This window comes from Ictalurus punctatus, chromosome 13, assembly GCF_001660625.3.
Source record: "Ictalurus punctatus breed USDA103 chromosome 13, Coco_2.0, whole genome shotgun sequence".
NCBI lineage: Eukaryota > Metazoa > Chordata > Actinopteri > Siluriformes > Ictaluridae > Ictalurus > Ictalurus punctatus.
The window spans coordinates 21,735,212-21,748,718 of record NC_030428.2 but is presented as its reverse complement, the minus strand read 5'-3'; the positions used below and the strand labels follow the sequence as shown (position 1 = coordinate 21,748,718).

Below are 13,507 nucleotides of genomic sequence, written 5' to 3'. Positions count from 1 at the left end.
ATAAATAAAGATGGGTTTTTAACCTGGTTCAGAAGAATAAAGCAGGCTGTTCTTACCGGGGTTAGGTGAAGTCAGAAGTGGGATCTTAATGGGTGACAGTGAGAGAAAGTGCAGAGGGTGAGCTGAGGAGGCTGATGGCCTCTGGGCCATGTCTGATTCCATAGCCACAAGTGCCGCTGTTGCAAAAGCCATCTGTTTGTTGCTCCGCACTCGTTTTATGGCTACTGGACAACCTAAATAGAGAGGATGACAGAATTAGGAAAGAACAGCAAAAAACCCCACTGTTCTTCATTTTTAGGTGTGTTGAACATGAAGAGCTAGCAGGGGTTGAAAATACTAAAGTAATTGCACTTTGTTACTATAGTGTACTATATTATAATGTACGTACATAATTACATTTCCAAGGGAAAAAATACTTTTCACTCCTTGCATTTTTATTTAGGCCTTCAAAATACTTTTATATTTGTCTTCTCTAGCCAGTGACAGGACACTATACATCAAACAAATGGGCTCATGCATTTTATTTACATTTCAGTTTAAAACATCCAGTCAAGTGCATCAATGTACAAAAAAAAAAAAACTATTATTAATCATGCCATCTGCTGCGACCGACTTAATTAAAAACATTTAATTAAGACAATTCATTTGTACAACTTTTTACAAAAGTAGCAACTTTCTGACATTCATTTGAGTAGATTTTTAGCTATACTGCCACGTTTAATTAAAACTTTGACACGTTGTCTGTATTTTGACTTTATAGTATAATATCTCAGTACTTTTTCCACCCATGAGGGTTAGATTGCTCTGGTTTCCTTTGACTACAATCACTTTTACAGATTATAATCAGTATGGGTCAGAAAGTTCAAGAGCTCCCATGGCCCTAGAATCCTGCTCAGACTCTCCGATCCACCAATACTGGTCAACTGGTAGTTCCTAAGATCAGACTAACATCAATGGGGTAAAACCATTAGTTCCATTGCTCCCAAACATAACAATGCCATACGCCAGGACATTCGATTACATGTCCATCTCCCATTTTCAGAGTCAACTTAGAATGTTTCTTTTCTCCCAGAACTTTTCCCTTTCTTATTCCTACTAGACTTTATAATACATCATAAATAATGACCCTACATTTCTTAGGGCAAATAGTTTCATGTCTTTGTGAGTGTTTTTACAAGTATTCAAACATGTCAGATAATATTCAAACAATTTCCAAACTGTCCATCATCTATTTTTATTCATTTTTGCATGTAGATGATGCATGTAGGTTTGTCTTTGTTCTCTACTCTACCTAGTTGTCAAGCCTGCTTTTTATCAGGTTTCACAGTTGCTTTCATCTGTAGATCCAGTGATGGAATGGCACCATGATAGCCTAGTCAATCTGGAGCCAGTACAGAACCAGCAGCCTGAGGGAGGCTTAATCAGAACTAAACACACATGCGCACACACACACACACAGACTGATGTTTGAGCTTGTGAAGAGCTAACACATGCACCGACCCACATACTTACACACACAGTGAGTTGGGAGTGATCCAATACCAAGGAGATCTTATTCTATCTCTCTGAAACACACAGCACTTTATCTAATGGCAGTGAGTGGGAGGATCAGAGACAGAATGCTTAACATGAACACCACTCTGAAAATCAGGTCACTTGGGATACATCATATGGAATCAGTCCAGAACAGAGCTCTGACTGGAAAGGGGGAAAAGATTTAACAGTGGCAAGGAAAGTGACAAGAACATGAATGGGCTTCAACTTACCTGATATTAAGGAAATTAAGAAATTATAGTCTGACAACTTCATTTAAACATTTAGCCAGAGAACATGGAGAGTCAGACACATGAATCACCTATACAGCGTGGAACTGTGTTTATTGAGCAAGCTCTCCAAAGACATGACTTGAAAACAAGACCATGAATTATAGATTCTACGGGGTCTCGCCTGAAAGAAAGTGTGATATTTTAAGGACTTCTTGTGGATGTTGTTACATTGCCTAAACATTGTTAAGGCAAAAAAAATGCCTCTCCTTGTTAATGTTTCATTTTAATCTATATTAGAGCATTTAAAAAATCATGATAAATTAATTAAATACCACACTGTAAAATAAGAAACGTTGACTTAACTTACAATTTAAGGCAGCTTGCTGCACAGCTTTTTTGAGTTTACTCACTTCACTTAACTCAATTTTTAATCTTGAGTTGAGTAAACGCAAAAAAGCTGTGCAGCAAGTTGTCTTGAAGTTTTAAGTGAAGTCAACTTTTCTTTTTTACAGTACAGAGCTATTGTCTTTTTGTGAGTTAAGGAGCTTATTTTCTATTTCTCTAGGGTTGCAATTATTGGTCAGCATATTATTAATACACCCCCAAACCTGTCTGAAAGCTGATACAGGAGTATGTGTCTTCATTTAAGAACATTTGAACTAGAATCAATATTGGTTCCTTTGCTCCTTTGTTCCTTTAATAGTGCTGTACATAGAGAGCTGGTTGCAGTGTTTGTATGCTGTTTGTGTCATGTTGACTCTCAGAGGGCTCCTGTTTCAAATAAATTGAACCAAAAGGCTGACAGTGAGTGGAAGTGCAAAAAGAGCTGTGAAATGCTTTCAGGACTTTGAAATCTTCCATTGTGCTGTGGTGCTAAGACAGCAGACAACTGCATGCATTAAATATTTGCCCAGTCAAAAATATTTACATTGCTCTACATTACAGATTCACTTCAGCAAGCTTTACTAAAGAGGGAATATTCTCCTCATGTTCTTTCTCTATTGCTCTCAGTTTCCTGCTAGCTTGTACTTGGGAGAGGACATTTTATGATTAATTGTCACATTTCTTTCTTTGATTCCATTTAACTTTAGACGTTTTTTGTTGTTGTTATTGTAGTTGTTGTTGTTTTTGCTGGGATTATAACCATGGTAGGTATTGTTTGTTCTATGGATCTGCAGAAGCTACTGACATTGAGCTTAATAACCACAACAACCTATTAAATAACAAAAGCTCATCCTATAGGGAATGCATTCCCAGGCAACATAGGAGAACACTAAATTCGGTGTATAATCAGAAACAGTTAAAAAAGGTCTTACACAAAGGGTTCTCCAAGAGTTCGTTAAATGGACAGCTTCCTACAAGGGCTCAACTTTGAAATGTCTCTGATAAGGAAGATGTTTCACCGGTAGCATAAACCAAAGAAGACTTTCAGAATTCTACGTATAAACTATTTAAGTGTAGACAGAATACACCACATACACACCCAGAATCTTTTGGTTAGATTCAATCCCAAATGGACTGGAAACATTACTTTGAGAAGCTGAATTGGGTGAGGAGATTCCAGAAGCACTTTGGGAATGTGCACTGGAGAGAGTTCATGAATCTTGTGAGTAAATGTGCAAAGCACTGTATGATGCAATGTAAAATAGTGCATCATCTCACTTCACTCAAGTCAGACTCTCTAATACTGCACCTGTAAGAATGTAGACCTTACGTGTGACAGGTGTCACCAAGCTCCAGTGAATCACGTGCACACTTTTTGGTTCCTCATCAATGCCTCTTTCATCTTTGGAAGCTGATGTTGCCGCTTTGTTACCCTGCTTGCTAGGAGATTATTTTAATGAAATGGAAATCTCCTTTACCCCCTTGTCATATATAATGTGTTAGGGAAGTCCTGAATGTTATGAAACTTGAAAATATTAGATGCCTAATGAGTGGCTCAGTTTGGAGTGTTTACAAAATCTGGGACTACTTTACAGAGTATAAAAAATAGTTTATACATAATTGATTATTGTATGTCTAAATTGTATGTACTATACAAATTAGGTTTCTCTGTGGGAAACTGTAAAGGATTTTTTTTGTAGAATCCTATAACGCTACAAATGTTTATATACACTAAGAAAGGTTACCAACTACAACACTTTGAGGAAACTAAGGGTTCCTAGCTTCCTAAAACTGTTCTAGTTGACAGAAAAAAGTTAATATCAAAGGCTACTGAGCTAGCATTCATAATGTTCACTGAAACACTACTCCACAGTTTATGAGTGAATGAAGAAAACATCTTCCTCCAGCTGAGCTGAAGCTAATCCTCAGGACTAAGCCTGACTCAGGTGAGCTAAGTGCTTGGGATGGGCTATACTCTTTCAGGAGATCAGCAAGATACAACAGAGTTAAGCCATTTGGAGAAAAGTTCTTTTTTCTAAGAGTCTATAGTGTGACATATTGTTCTCATCCAGCATACAATATGTAGCACACTCTAATTTATAAGAAATGTAAGGAAAAAATAACTGCTTGTGGTTTTGTTGTACTTTAAAATCATATGCTTTTGTTCTAGTTGCCTGTAAGTATATATGTGCATATAATGTATATATGTGCATGTTCTCCTTTGAGTGTATTTGAGAACATTTTCTTTTGAACACATAAATATCTTTAGGGAAAACACAGCAGTTGTTCTTTCACATCGGTTAATATGAAAAGAAATATTTATGAACTTTTGAGGATGACAAACACTGTGCTGCATGTAACACTGCAAAAACACTCCATGTTTGATAGTGATACTGTTTAATGTGCCAGAGAGAACTCTCTCTCTCTCTCTCTCTCTCTCTCTCTCTCTCTCTCTCTCTCTCTCTCTTGCTCTCAAGGTCTCATTTAGGATCCCTGGAGCAGGCGATATGACTGATCTGCAATCACCAGCCCACGTTCCCACCCTGCGCTTCATTGCACTTTTCTAAACTCCATTTTCCAGGAGCTGAAATTTCTTGCCACACCTGACATTTCACATTTCATTAGGTCCCGTCAATAAGACGCGGCACAAATTCACGACGATAAAAAAACGAGGGTTTTGTGACTAGGTCTATAAAGCTGTAGAATTGTACAGTTAAAGTAAATTCTCCTTCATTGCGTTAAATTGGCCGAAAGCCACAAAAAACCTATGCTGAAACCTGAATACACACGAGGTACAGAGAATGATTGCCATACAGACCCTCTGGAAGCAGCTAAATCACTGCTTTCACAAGTAATATATGTCAGATTCTAGCACAAACTAAAGCAAATACTACACTAATTTGATACTGTCTTTTAAGCCAGGACTCAAGAGATCCCAACTTGAACCTGTTTTGCACATATTTTATTTGGCAGAATTGATTTTCCTTAGTCCATGGTGATATTCATGGTGTGTTGTATAACCCTTGGAGCAGGTAGTAGTATAAACTTTGTAGCATGTTGTAGTTGTAGGAATGCAATGAGAAAACATCAAACTGAAGGAAAAACTTGGTAATAATATTGCATCTTTAAATATTGAAATAATTAGGATTTCATTTCTTTTGATTGGTTGTTTCACTATAGACACTGATTTATGTGTATTACATCTTATACAAATACACACAATGTGTATGTGTATGTCGATGGTGACTGTGCATCTAACACTAGCCCTAACCTCCAAATTTTAAAGCCACATTAAAAATTATTTGTCCTCAAATAACTACAGTGGCAATTTGTCATGTACCCTAACACCATGGGGACATTTGGCCCTCACAATGATCTAAATACACATCCACACACACAGAAATCCATTTAAGGCCACTTTATTATCTACACATCTGATCATTTACTCGGAGACTTCAATATGCTAATACGCATGAACTGAGAGTCGAAACACATGCACGCACTTGCTTTGAGCACTGATTGGTGACAGATGGCTACATTTACATGCATTTAAGATCACTTTTGCCTGATTTTCACAATCAGTCATGCTGGTCATGCTGTTCTTTTGACATTTCACAGAAGAATAACGTGAACAAACTGTTCCACCCAACCACATATAGCTGTTTAACAGTCATAAAGCATCCTAAATATTAGTTACACAGCAATGAATTAATGAATCGCGCGGGACTTGTAAAATTAGACATCTTTACACCTGACTGGAATAGTTCACCCATAAAACAACACAGTAGAACTCTGAGAAGTGCTTGTGTTATCAGCAGGTGATGACTCAGTGCCTTGAGAAAGAGAAGTTCCTGCGTTGGCTCTTGCTGTTGCCCTTTGTGGATTGTGATTTTTAAGGGCAGAGGATGAAGTCCTGCAGCAAGCAGAGAAACTGAACTTTATAAACCTACCTTTACCCATGTTTATTACATTTCTTCTGGGATCAGTCTAATGTTTACTAGGGGTGAGTAATACAGCCAATTTTATATGACAATATTTTCAAAATGTATATGACTATATAGATGACAGTATGCATGTGTGCATTAATGACTGTTATACCACAGAAGGTGTGCATTATTTTCATATGACAGCACAGGTAAAACATGAATGATAGCTTACTATTAATGAGCTCATTCAGATACATTATTGTTTCTATAGTAACAGCTCATACACAGGGTATTGTATAGTAGATGCTCCAATTAATCTAAGACTAACAATAAACAGATTTAAAAATGGGTTGTAGTTTAACAAATTAATTCTTATATTCGTTGATGTGGTGATGTTTTTTGATTGGAGAAGTTTATTGAACATTTATGGAAGGAGTTTCGGTTGTAAGCACTCCCTGTCTTGGTTACACTTTCCATTTTCTCCTTTTTCCTGGTAAAATGACAGGCTGATCTTTGTGTGTGTGTGTGTGTCTGTGAGTGAGAGAGAGTGAGAGAAAGAGATGGAGAGAAGCTGGTGAAGAATGACTGTTTATTGCTGCTCTTATGTAGGTGAAAACAGGAACTAACTTGTCTGTCATATGTACCACAATATTACACCTATCTATAAACCGTGAAAATGTCTGATGTGTTGTCAATTAATAAATGAAACATTGCAATCTTTAGCAAATCGTTGTGGTATAAGTGGAATAACAGACCACACTGTTATGTTGGCTTGTACCTCACATTGCCTCATACCCCCTCGGCGTGCATTATTTTCGTATAACACCATGGTCTGTCATGTGTCATTCCTTACTTATACCACAGCACTGTTAAATTCTCAATTCTGATTAGTCTGAAAGTTTTAGCTAATTTTCTATAAATAAGTTTTCTATAAATTACGGTAATTTATTCTGTAATTCCAATCAAAAGTATGCTATGTTTATGTTATGGCATTAAAATTAATGTTTAGTCTAATAATATTCCAACAATAAAAGTTCCCTTTCAAAGGGAACTTCGACACTGCGTTTAGCATAACACTATGGGAGTGCCTCTCTGGCGTGACCGGCATCTGAAGCTTGTGTAAAATCATGCCTATTTAAAGGCCTGCCATGATCAGGTGACATGGCAATTAAGCGCGTCAGCCTTTATTATCCATGCCATTAGCCTTTATTATCTTCATCGAAAGACATGCACGTCAGTTTTTTGTGTAAAGAAACAAAAAGGCTTCATTTCCTCGCTATCTTTTCTCAAAATCTCAGAACTTTTCTATCCCTTTAAAAAAAAAAGAAGAAAAAAAAAGGAATGAGCGAGAGAGAAAAATATGAGTGAGAGAATGCAGGAAGTGTGTTACAGCTTGCTCTTGTTTCATCACGGGGAATAGTGCACACTTTCTGGGTGAAGTGTCTAGGGTTTTAGCATGCGATGGCAGCCTCGAGAGGCTGCGCATGGTAATGCCTACATTAAGCAGCACGGCTCATAACTCTTCTCGGACGCCGAAGCGAGTTGGGTTTCAGAGCCTCGCGGATCTGGGCCAGCCGCTGCCGAGGCAGCTAGCCGTCTCAGGTTCGGGGGATCTCTTGTGGATCCGGAAGAGGAGCCAGAGACGATCAATCTCTATCTCTTGCTCTGTCTTCCGGGTTCGGCTCTCCGTTGGATTTTGGAGCTCGTGTCGCAGCGACTCCTTCCGCTATGGAAAGACAAAAGGGGGGGGGGAACACACACACAAAAATAATAGTAATAATTCCTCTCTGACTCCGAGGAGCCAGAAGGATGTGCTAAAAACTGAAAGCAGCATATAAAGAGCTGCTTGAAGTGATTACTAAGGCTGGATGAGCCTTTTTCTCCCCAGTGAAAGTAAATCCCTCACACTGCAGAAACTCCCCTGTCTTCCAGAAGTGCATGACAAAATATCAGGCTTCTAGGGGAAAACCATGCATAAGCCGTATTTATAACCCCACGATGTTGGATTATTCGGCCATTGTTGGGAATGAACGGCATGGCTATTTAGCTATGCTGAAGGTGGAGGAAGCGCTTGCGAGCTACCTCTCTCCATCGACGGCAGGTAATTAGGGGGGCTGGCTTTGCCATCCAAGCCACCGTGTAAGGCCAGCGTGGCATTGGTGGGCAAGGCCCATACGGTAGTAGTCTTGCTTGTGGGTCACTGTTGTCTTGAGTTCACAAGGCTGAAGTAGAGTGGAGTGGAGCCTGGGCCAACACTAGTGTGAGGGAGACCCAGAAGGCGAGTATGGCAGCCCACCAACTCCCGCAGACAGCCAGGGGAACCGGGCCGCCACAGTCGCGGCCTGCTACTAGGCCTGATCTGAGAATGGTCATAAAGGCCAAGCAGGCAAAAAAGAGCGGTCCTGAGGGGCCATGGAGGGACGTGTCAGGGGACATGAGGTTGTTAGGGCAGTTAGCCCCCAGTGTTAGTAGGGCCTCCCCTAGCCAAGGCGGTTCCAAGTTTTCAGTGTTCTCTGGTCAGCGAACTGTCACAGGGCAATGAAAACCTGATGCTGCCTGGAGTTCTTACAAGAACGTTTCTCAGCAGGGTGGGCTCCTTTTACAATCAGGGTTTACGTGGCTGCCATTTCGGCCAGCCATGCCCCTGTTGATGGAGCCTCTATGGGGCAACATCCTCTAACTTTGAGGTTCATGCATGGTGTCAGGCGGCTGAGGCCCATATGCAGGCTGCGCATACCTTCCTGGAACCGTTCTGTGGTCCTGGAAGTTCTGTCAGGGACCCCATTTGAGTCCTTAGAGTCAGCCTCTGAGAAGCTTCTGACTCTAATGGTAGCTCTTCTGCTGCCCCTGACATCTCTCAAGCGAGTAGGAGATCTACAAACTCTCTCTGTTGCCCCAATCCTGCCTTGACTTTGCCCCTGGATTAGCCAAGGCCTTCCTGTATCCTATGTCAGATTATATTCCTAAAGTGCCTACATCGGCTGCCCACCCTGTGGTGTTGCAGGCTTTCTGTCCTCCTCCATTCCCCACACCGGAACAAGAAAGAATGCAACTGCTGTGTCCAGTAAGGGCTCTCTGTACTAACGTCCACCGCTCCGGCCAGTGGCGTAACTTGGAACAGCTGCTGGTCTCGACAGTAGAGGTGATGCTGTGTCAAAGCAGCGCATCTCTAATTGGATAGTGGAAGCAATCTCTATTGCTTATGAGGTGCGCATAATGAGGTCTCGCTACGCCTCTGGGCATAAGGGCTCATTCCACTAGGTAGGTTGCCTCTGTGAGGGCTTTGTCCAAAGGGGTATCCTTACAGGATGTGTGTGTTGCTGTAGGATGGTCTACACCACACATATTCATTCGTTATTACATCCTGGATATTCATTCCACCCCGGGCTCGAGTGTCTTGCAGTTACCCTCGGGCTTGGGTCTTTTTGAACAGGCTGTACCCTCAGTATGACGGAGTGGGTATTGTCGTTCCCATAGTGTTATGCTAAACGCAACGGTGAAGTTCCCTTTGAAAGGGAACGTCTGGGTTACACATGTAACTCTGTTCCCTGAGAAGGGAATGAGAAGTTGCGTAGCTTTGTCATACCAGGGTAGGCCTGTGAATTGCTTCTTCACTTCAGATAATAGAGGCTGATGGCGCGGTTCACCGCTGACATATTTATATCATGCGACGCGCTTAATTGCCATGTCACCTGATCATGGCAGGCCTATAAATAGGCATGATTTTACAAGCTTCAGATGCCGGTCATGGCATCCCACAGTGTTATACTAAACGCAATGTCTCGTTCCCTTCTCAGGGAACAGGGTTACATGCGTAACCCAGACGTTTATTCATATGGAGAAACTTTTTTTTCTGAGGAGATTTAGCACTTTTGTAGTCTCCAGTAAAGTAAAGCTGTTCCTTTTCCTCCACAGGAAAATCTTTAGGACAGTGAACTTTGCACTTTGCTGTTTTTTTTTTTTTGTTTTTTTTTTGTTTGTTTGTTTGATTGTTTTTTTAAAATAATTTTTATTAACTGCAAGAGAAAGTGAGATGACTGTTTATAGCTGCTATAATGCAAGTAATAACAGGAACTCCTACAACATTAAAGTAACCATAAACTTTTAAAAAGTACACCTCGTTCTTTAAGAAATAAAAAATGTAATCGTTGCCAAATTGCTTTGGTACATGAGGAATAAAACACTTCAAGGTAAATAATCCATCATGGATTGGTAACCACCCCACTGTTGAGTATTTTTCTATTTTGCCTTATTTTCAATTTTAACATTCAAAAAATGTTGAATATTACTGGAGTTATGTTGGGTTATGAATAATATGAATAATTAATCTATAACAGTCGTGTATAAACATGAAAGAACATATTTACTGTACTACTAATAAAAAATAATTTCTACTGAACTATCGAGAGGCAGTGTGTGAGCTGCATTGCAATGACATTTAATTTAAATAAACTATTGAAAGATTGTCTATTCTACTATTGTCTTCATCTCATTTTGTCTGTTGTGTGGATTTGAGAGCTCCATAGACTCTTTGTTTATGGGGAAGTGGCTGAATGTGATGCTTAATGTACGTTTAATAAAGCCACACTGGCATATGGGGCTGAGAAATTAGAATGGCATAATCTTTTTGTAATCTCTTTAATTTTTTTTTTTGTGTGTGTGTGTGTGTGTGTGTGTGTGTGTGTGTGGCAGTGCTTTGGTTCCACGTGATAGTCATTGTGTCTTACACATGAAAATCTTCGTATTTTTCTTTTATAACAGGGACCATGCACTCTTCTGGAAAATTCATATCACAGTCAATGATAAAAGCATAAACCAGACATAAGGCAGGCTTTATCTTTGCAACCTAACAGCTGTTTGCACCACAGTTTTGCATCAAAATATTAACACCACATCAACTATAATCAGACACTGCATAGTAGATTTTTTATTTTTACTTCTGTGTGGGCCGTCAACATAGCAATGTTCTTAAGCTTGATATCCTCTAATTTACGTATGCTTTCTGATTTATCAACCTAAAATGTCTAATCTAAAATACCAATACTAAATTGTATTGTAAATTGTATGTCTGTACATGGAACCTTTGGAACTTTAAAGTCTGCATTGTTGCAATAGCTGGTTATTTTTCTATTCTGATTTGCAGAGGAAAAAGTGTACAATAACACCATGGGTGTACTGGAAAATTTCCCTTCTATCAAACATTAATAACTCTACTGTCCAATGCTCAGTGGCCCTTATTCATCAAAGTTACGTATGGTTAATCTGTTATTAAAATTAGCGTGCAAAAATTCCACCTACAGTTTCTTCATTCATTGGTTTCCAAAGGAAAGGAATGTCCAGTATGTTTATCTTTGACAAAGATATGGATATATCAAAGATATGGACTGTCAAAGATAAACATACTGGGCATTCCTTTCCTTTGTTCAAACTGTGCTGACAATTGATTTTTATTTGATTTCAAGGGCTTTTTTTGTTTGTTTTTAACTTCTTTCCTCAGACCTTGGACAACTGTAGTCTGATTAATTGTTAGTTCACTGTCACAACATTTGCATAGATTTGTAAATTTACATTTCATTTAAATAGCATATATGTGGATATATATTGGGGTGTGTCTTATGCATGACGTTAACAAGGGACTATAGGATTGGGAGTTTATTTATCAGTTGCACTCAAATCACTGCTTGTTTTGATTGATCCGCTGTTGTTCATTGATCCACTGTATGACGTTACTTGTCACATACGCACATATTAAGATACTGTGTGTGATGTTATCAAGATGTCATTAATGTTTTGCAGGATGAATTCATTTTCTACCATTATAGTTTATGAGGATTAATATTTGTGAAGGGTCTCAGAGCAATCACTGGTCAAAAATCAACTTCTTGCATTCATATGAACACAGTCTTAAAGAAGATCTCATACAGCTTTAATTGTACACTGTCCGTAGTTATTTCAGATCATACTACAGTTAGTTCTGGTCCACTAATTTTAGTGGTCAAACAGTGTTTGAAGTGTGCCTATATGTACTATAATCACTCTGGGACATTTCACCTCAAAATTTGAAGGATCTGAAGAGATTCTATATGGAGAAATGGTCTCAACCTCATCGGGTATTATAGGAGAAGACTTAGAGCTGCTATCGTGGCAAAGGGAGGTAGCACAAAGGGTGCCAATAACTGTTGCACACCTATATTTCACAAAGATATTTTTTTTATAAACCTGTCTTTTGTTTGCAATTTCTAGTTTGATATCCATGAGAGCAGAGTATTTCACAGCCTTCTCTGTTCATGGTTACCAAGGGTGCCAATATTAGTGTATATATAGTCTATAGTTTATTATTCATGGAACTTATATGAACTAATAACCTTCCATTAACTTGAATCACAAAAGCTGAACACTGAAAATCCAATGTAGATATATGTGCTCAATTTGGACACAAAAGAACCATTCTTCTTATTATTAAAGGTCTCAGATTTTCTAATTCCTTACTCTCTCACTCAACCAATCACTGTCAATAACTGCTTTATCTGTTCAGGGTTGTGAAGTATCCAAGCCTATCCCGGGAAACACTGGGCATGAGGCGGGAATACACCTTGAATGGGACACCAGTTCATCACAGGGCACCCACTCTTTCATACACCTAGGGACAGTTTATCTTCGCCCATCCACCTACTGGCATGTTTTGCAAGGTGAGAGTAAACCAGAGATCCCTTAGGAAATGCACACAGACACGGGGACAATATGCACAGAAACTCCACACAGAAAGTCACCCAAGCTCAGGATCGAACCTGGGAACCTCTAACTGTGAAGTGGAAATGCTTAATTTATTACTGTGGTGTGATTTTCTTGAAACAGCTTGTATATAATTTTACATTTATAAACTGTTTTCAGATTTTGGCAGCTGGTAGCTGTATTTGTATTTAGATTTAAACCCAAAGTGGGTGTGACCTAAACTGGAAGTTTTTAAAAAACAAACAAACAAAAAAAACTAAATATAAACCATACCAATCTGTCCCTGGAAAAACTGGAGAAACCTTGAAAACAACCCAGAGGTAGAAACATCAGCACTGTCACCATGGTGTGTGAATTCTGACTCTGACAGTTCTTCAACTTCAGCTGCATCACTCAAGTTCATAATTGTAGTCTCAACCACAGATGTGTGTGGGACTATTTTTTCCCCTAATGATTTGTTATTTTCTAACAAATTTAGTTGGTTCTATTTAACATAATTTAAATGAATTAGTAGCTTATTTTAAAGGCAATTATTAAGCATTTACTAAGGATGAACGAATTAACCTTGTAAATGCATTGTGCAGTGCGACACGTTCATGTTAATAAACACTGACTGTCCTATGAGCTTTATATGTGACTGCTTGTGTCGACAAACTTCATATCTGACCTCTCGCACACCACAAGGTAAAAACCTCCCGC

At 39.1% G+C, this 13,507-nt stretch overlaps 1 protein-coding gene across 1 annotated transcript in view; it reads right to left on the bottom strand.

Moving 5' to 3' along the window:
* The window catches only part of tcerg1l (transcription elongation regulator 1 like), a 101,295-nt gene that overhangs the window by 65,335 nt on the left and 22,453 nt on the right, over window positions 1-13,507 (bottom strand). The window contains exon 5 of the mRNA XM_017484429.3: window positions 57-233. Coding sequence (XP_017339918.1) covers window positions 57-233 — 177 coding nt within the window. The remainder of the gene's footprint in view (window positions 1-56; window positions 234-13,507) is intronic.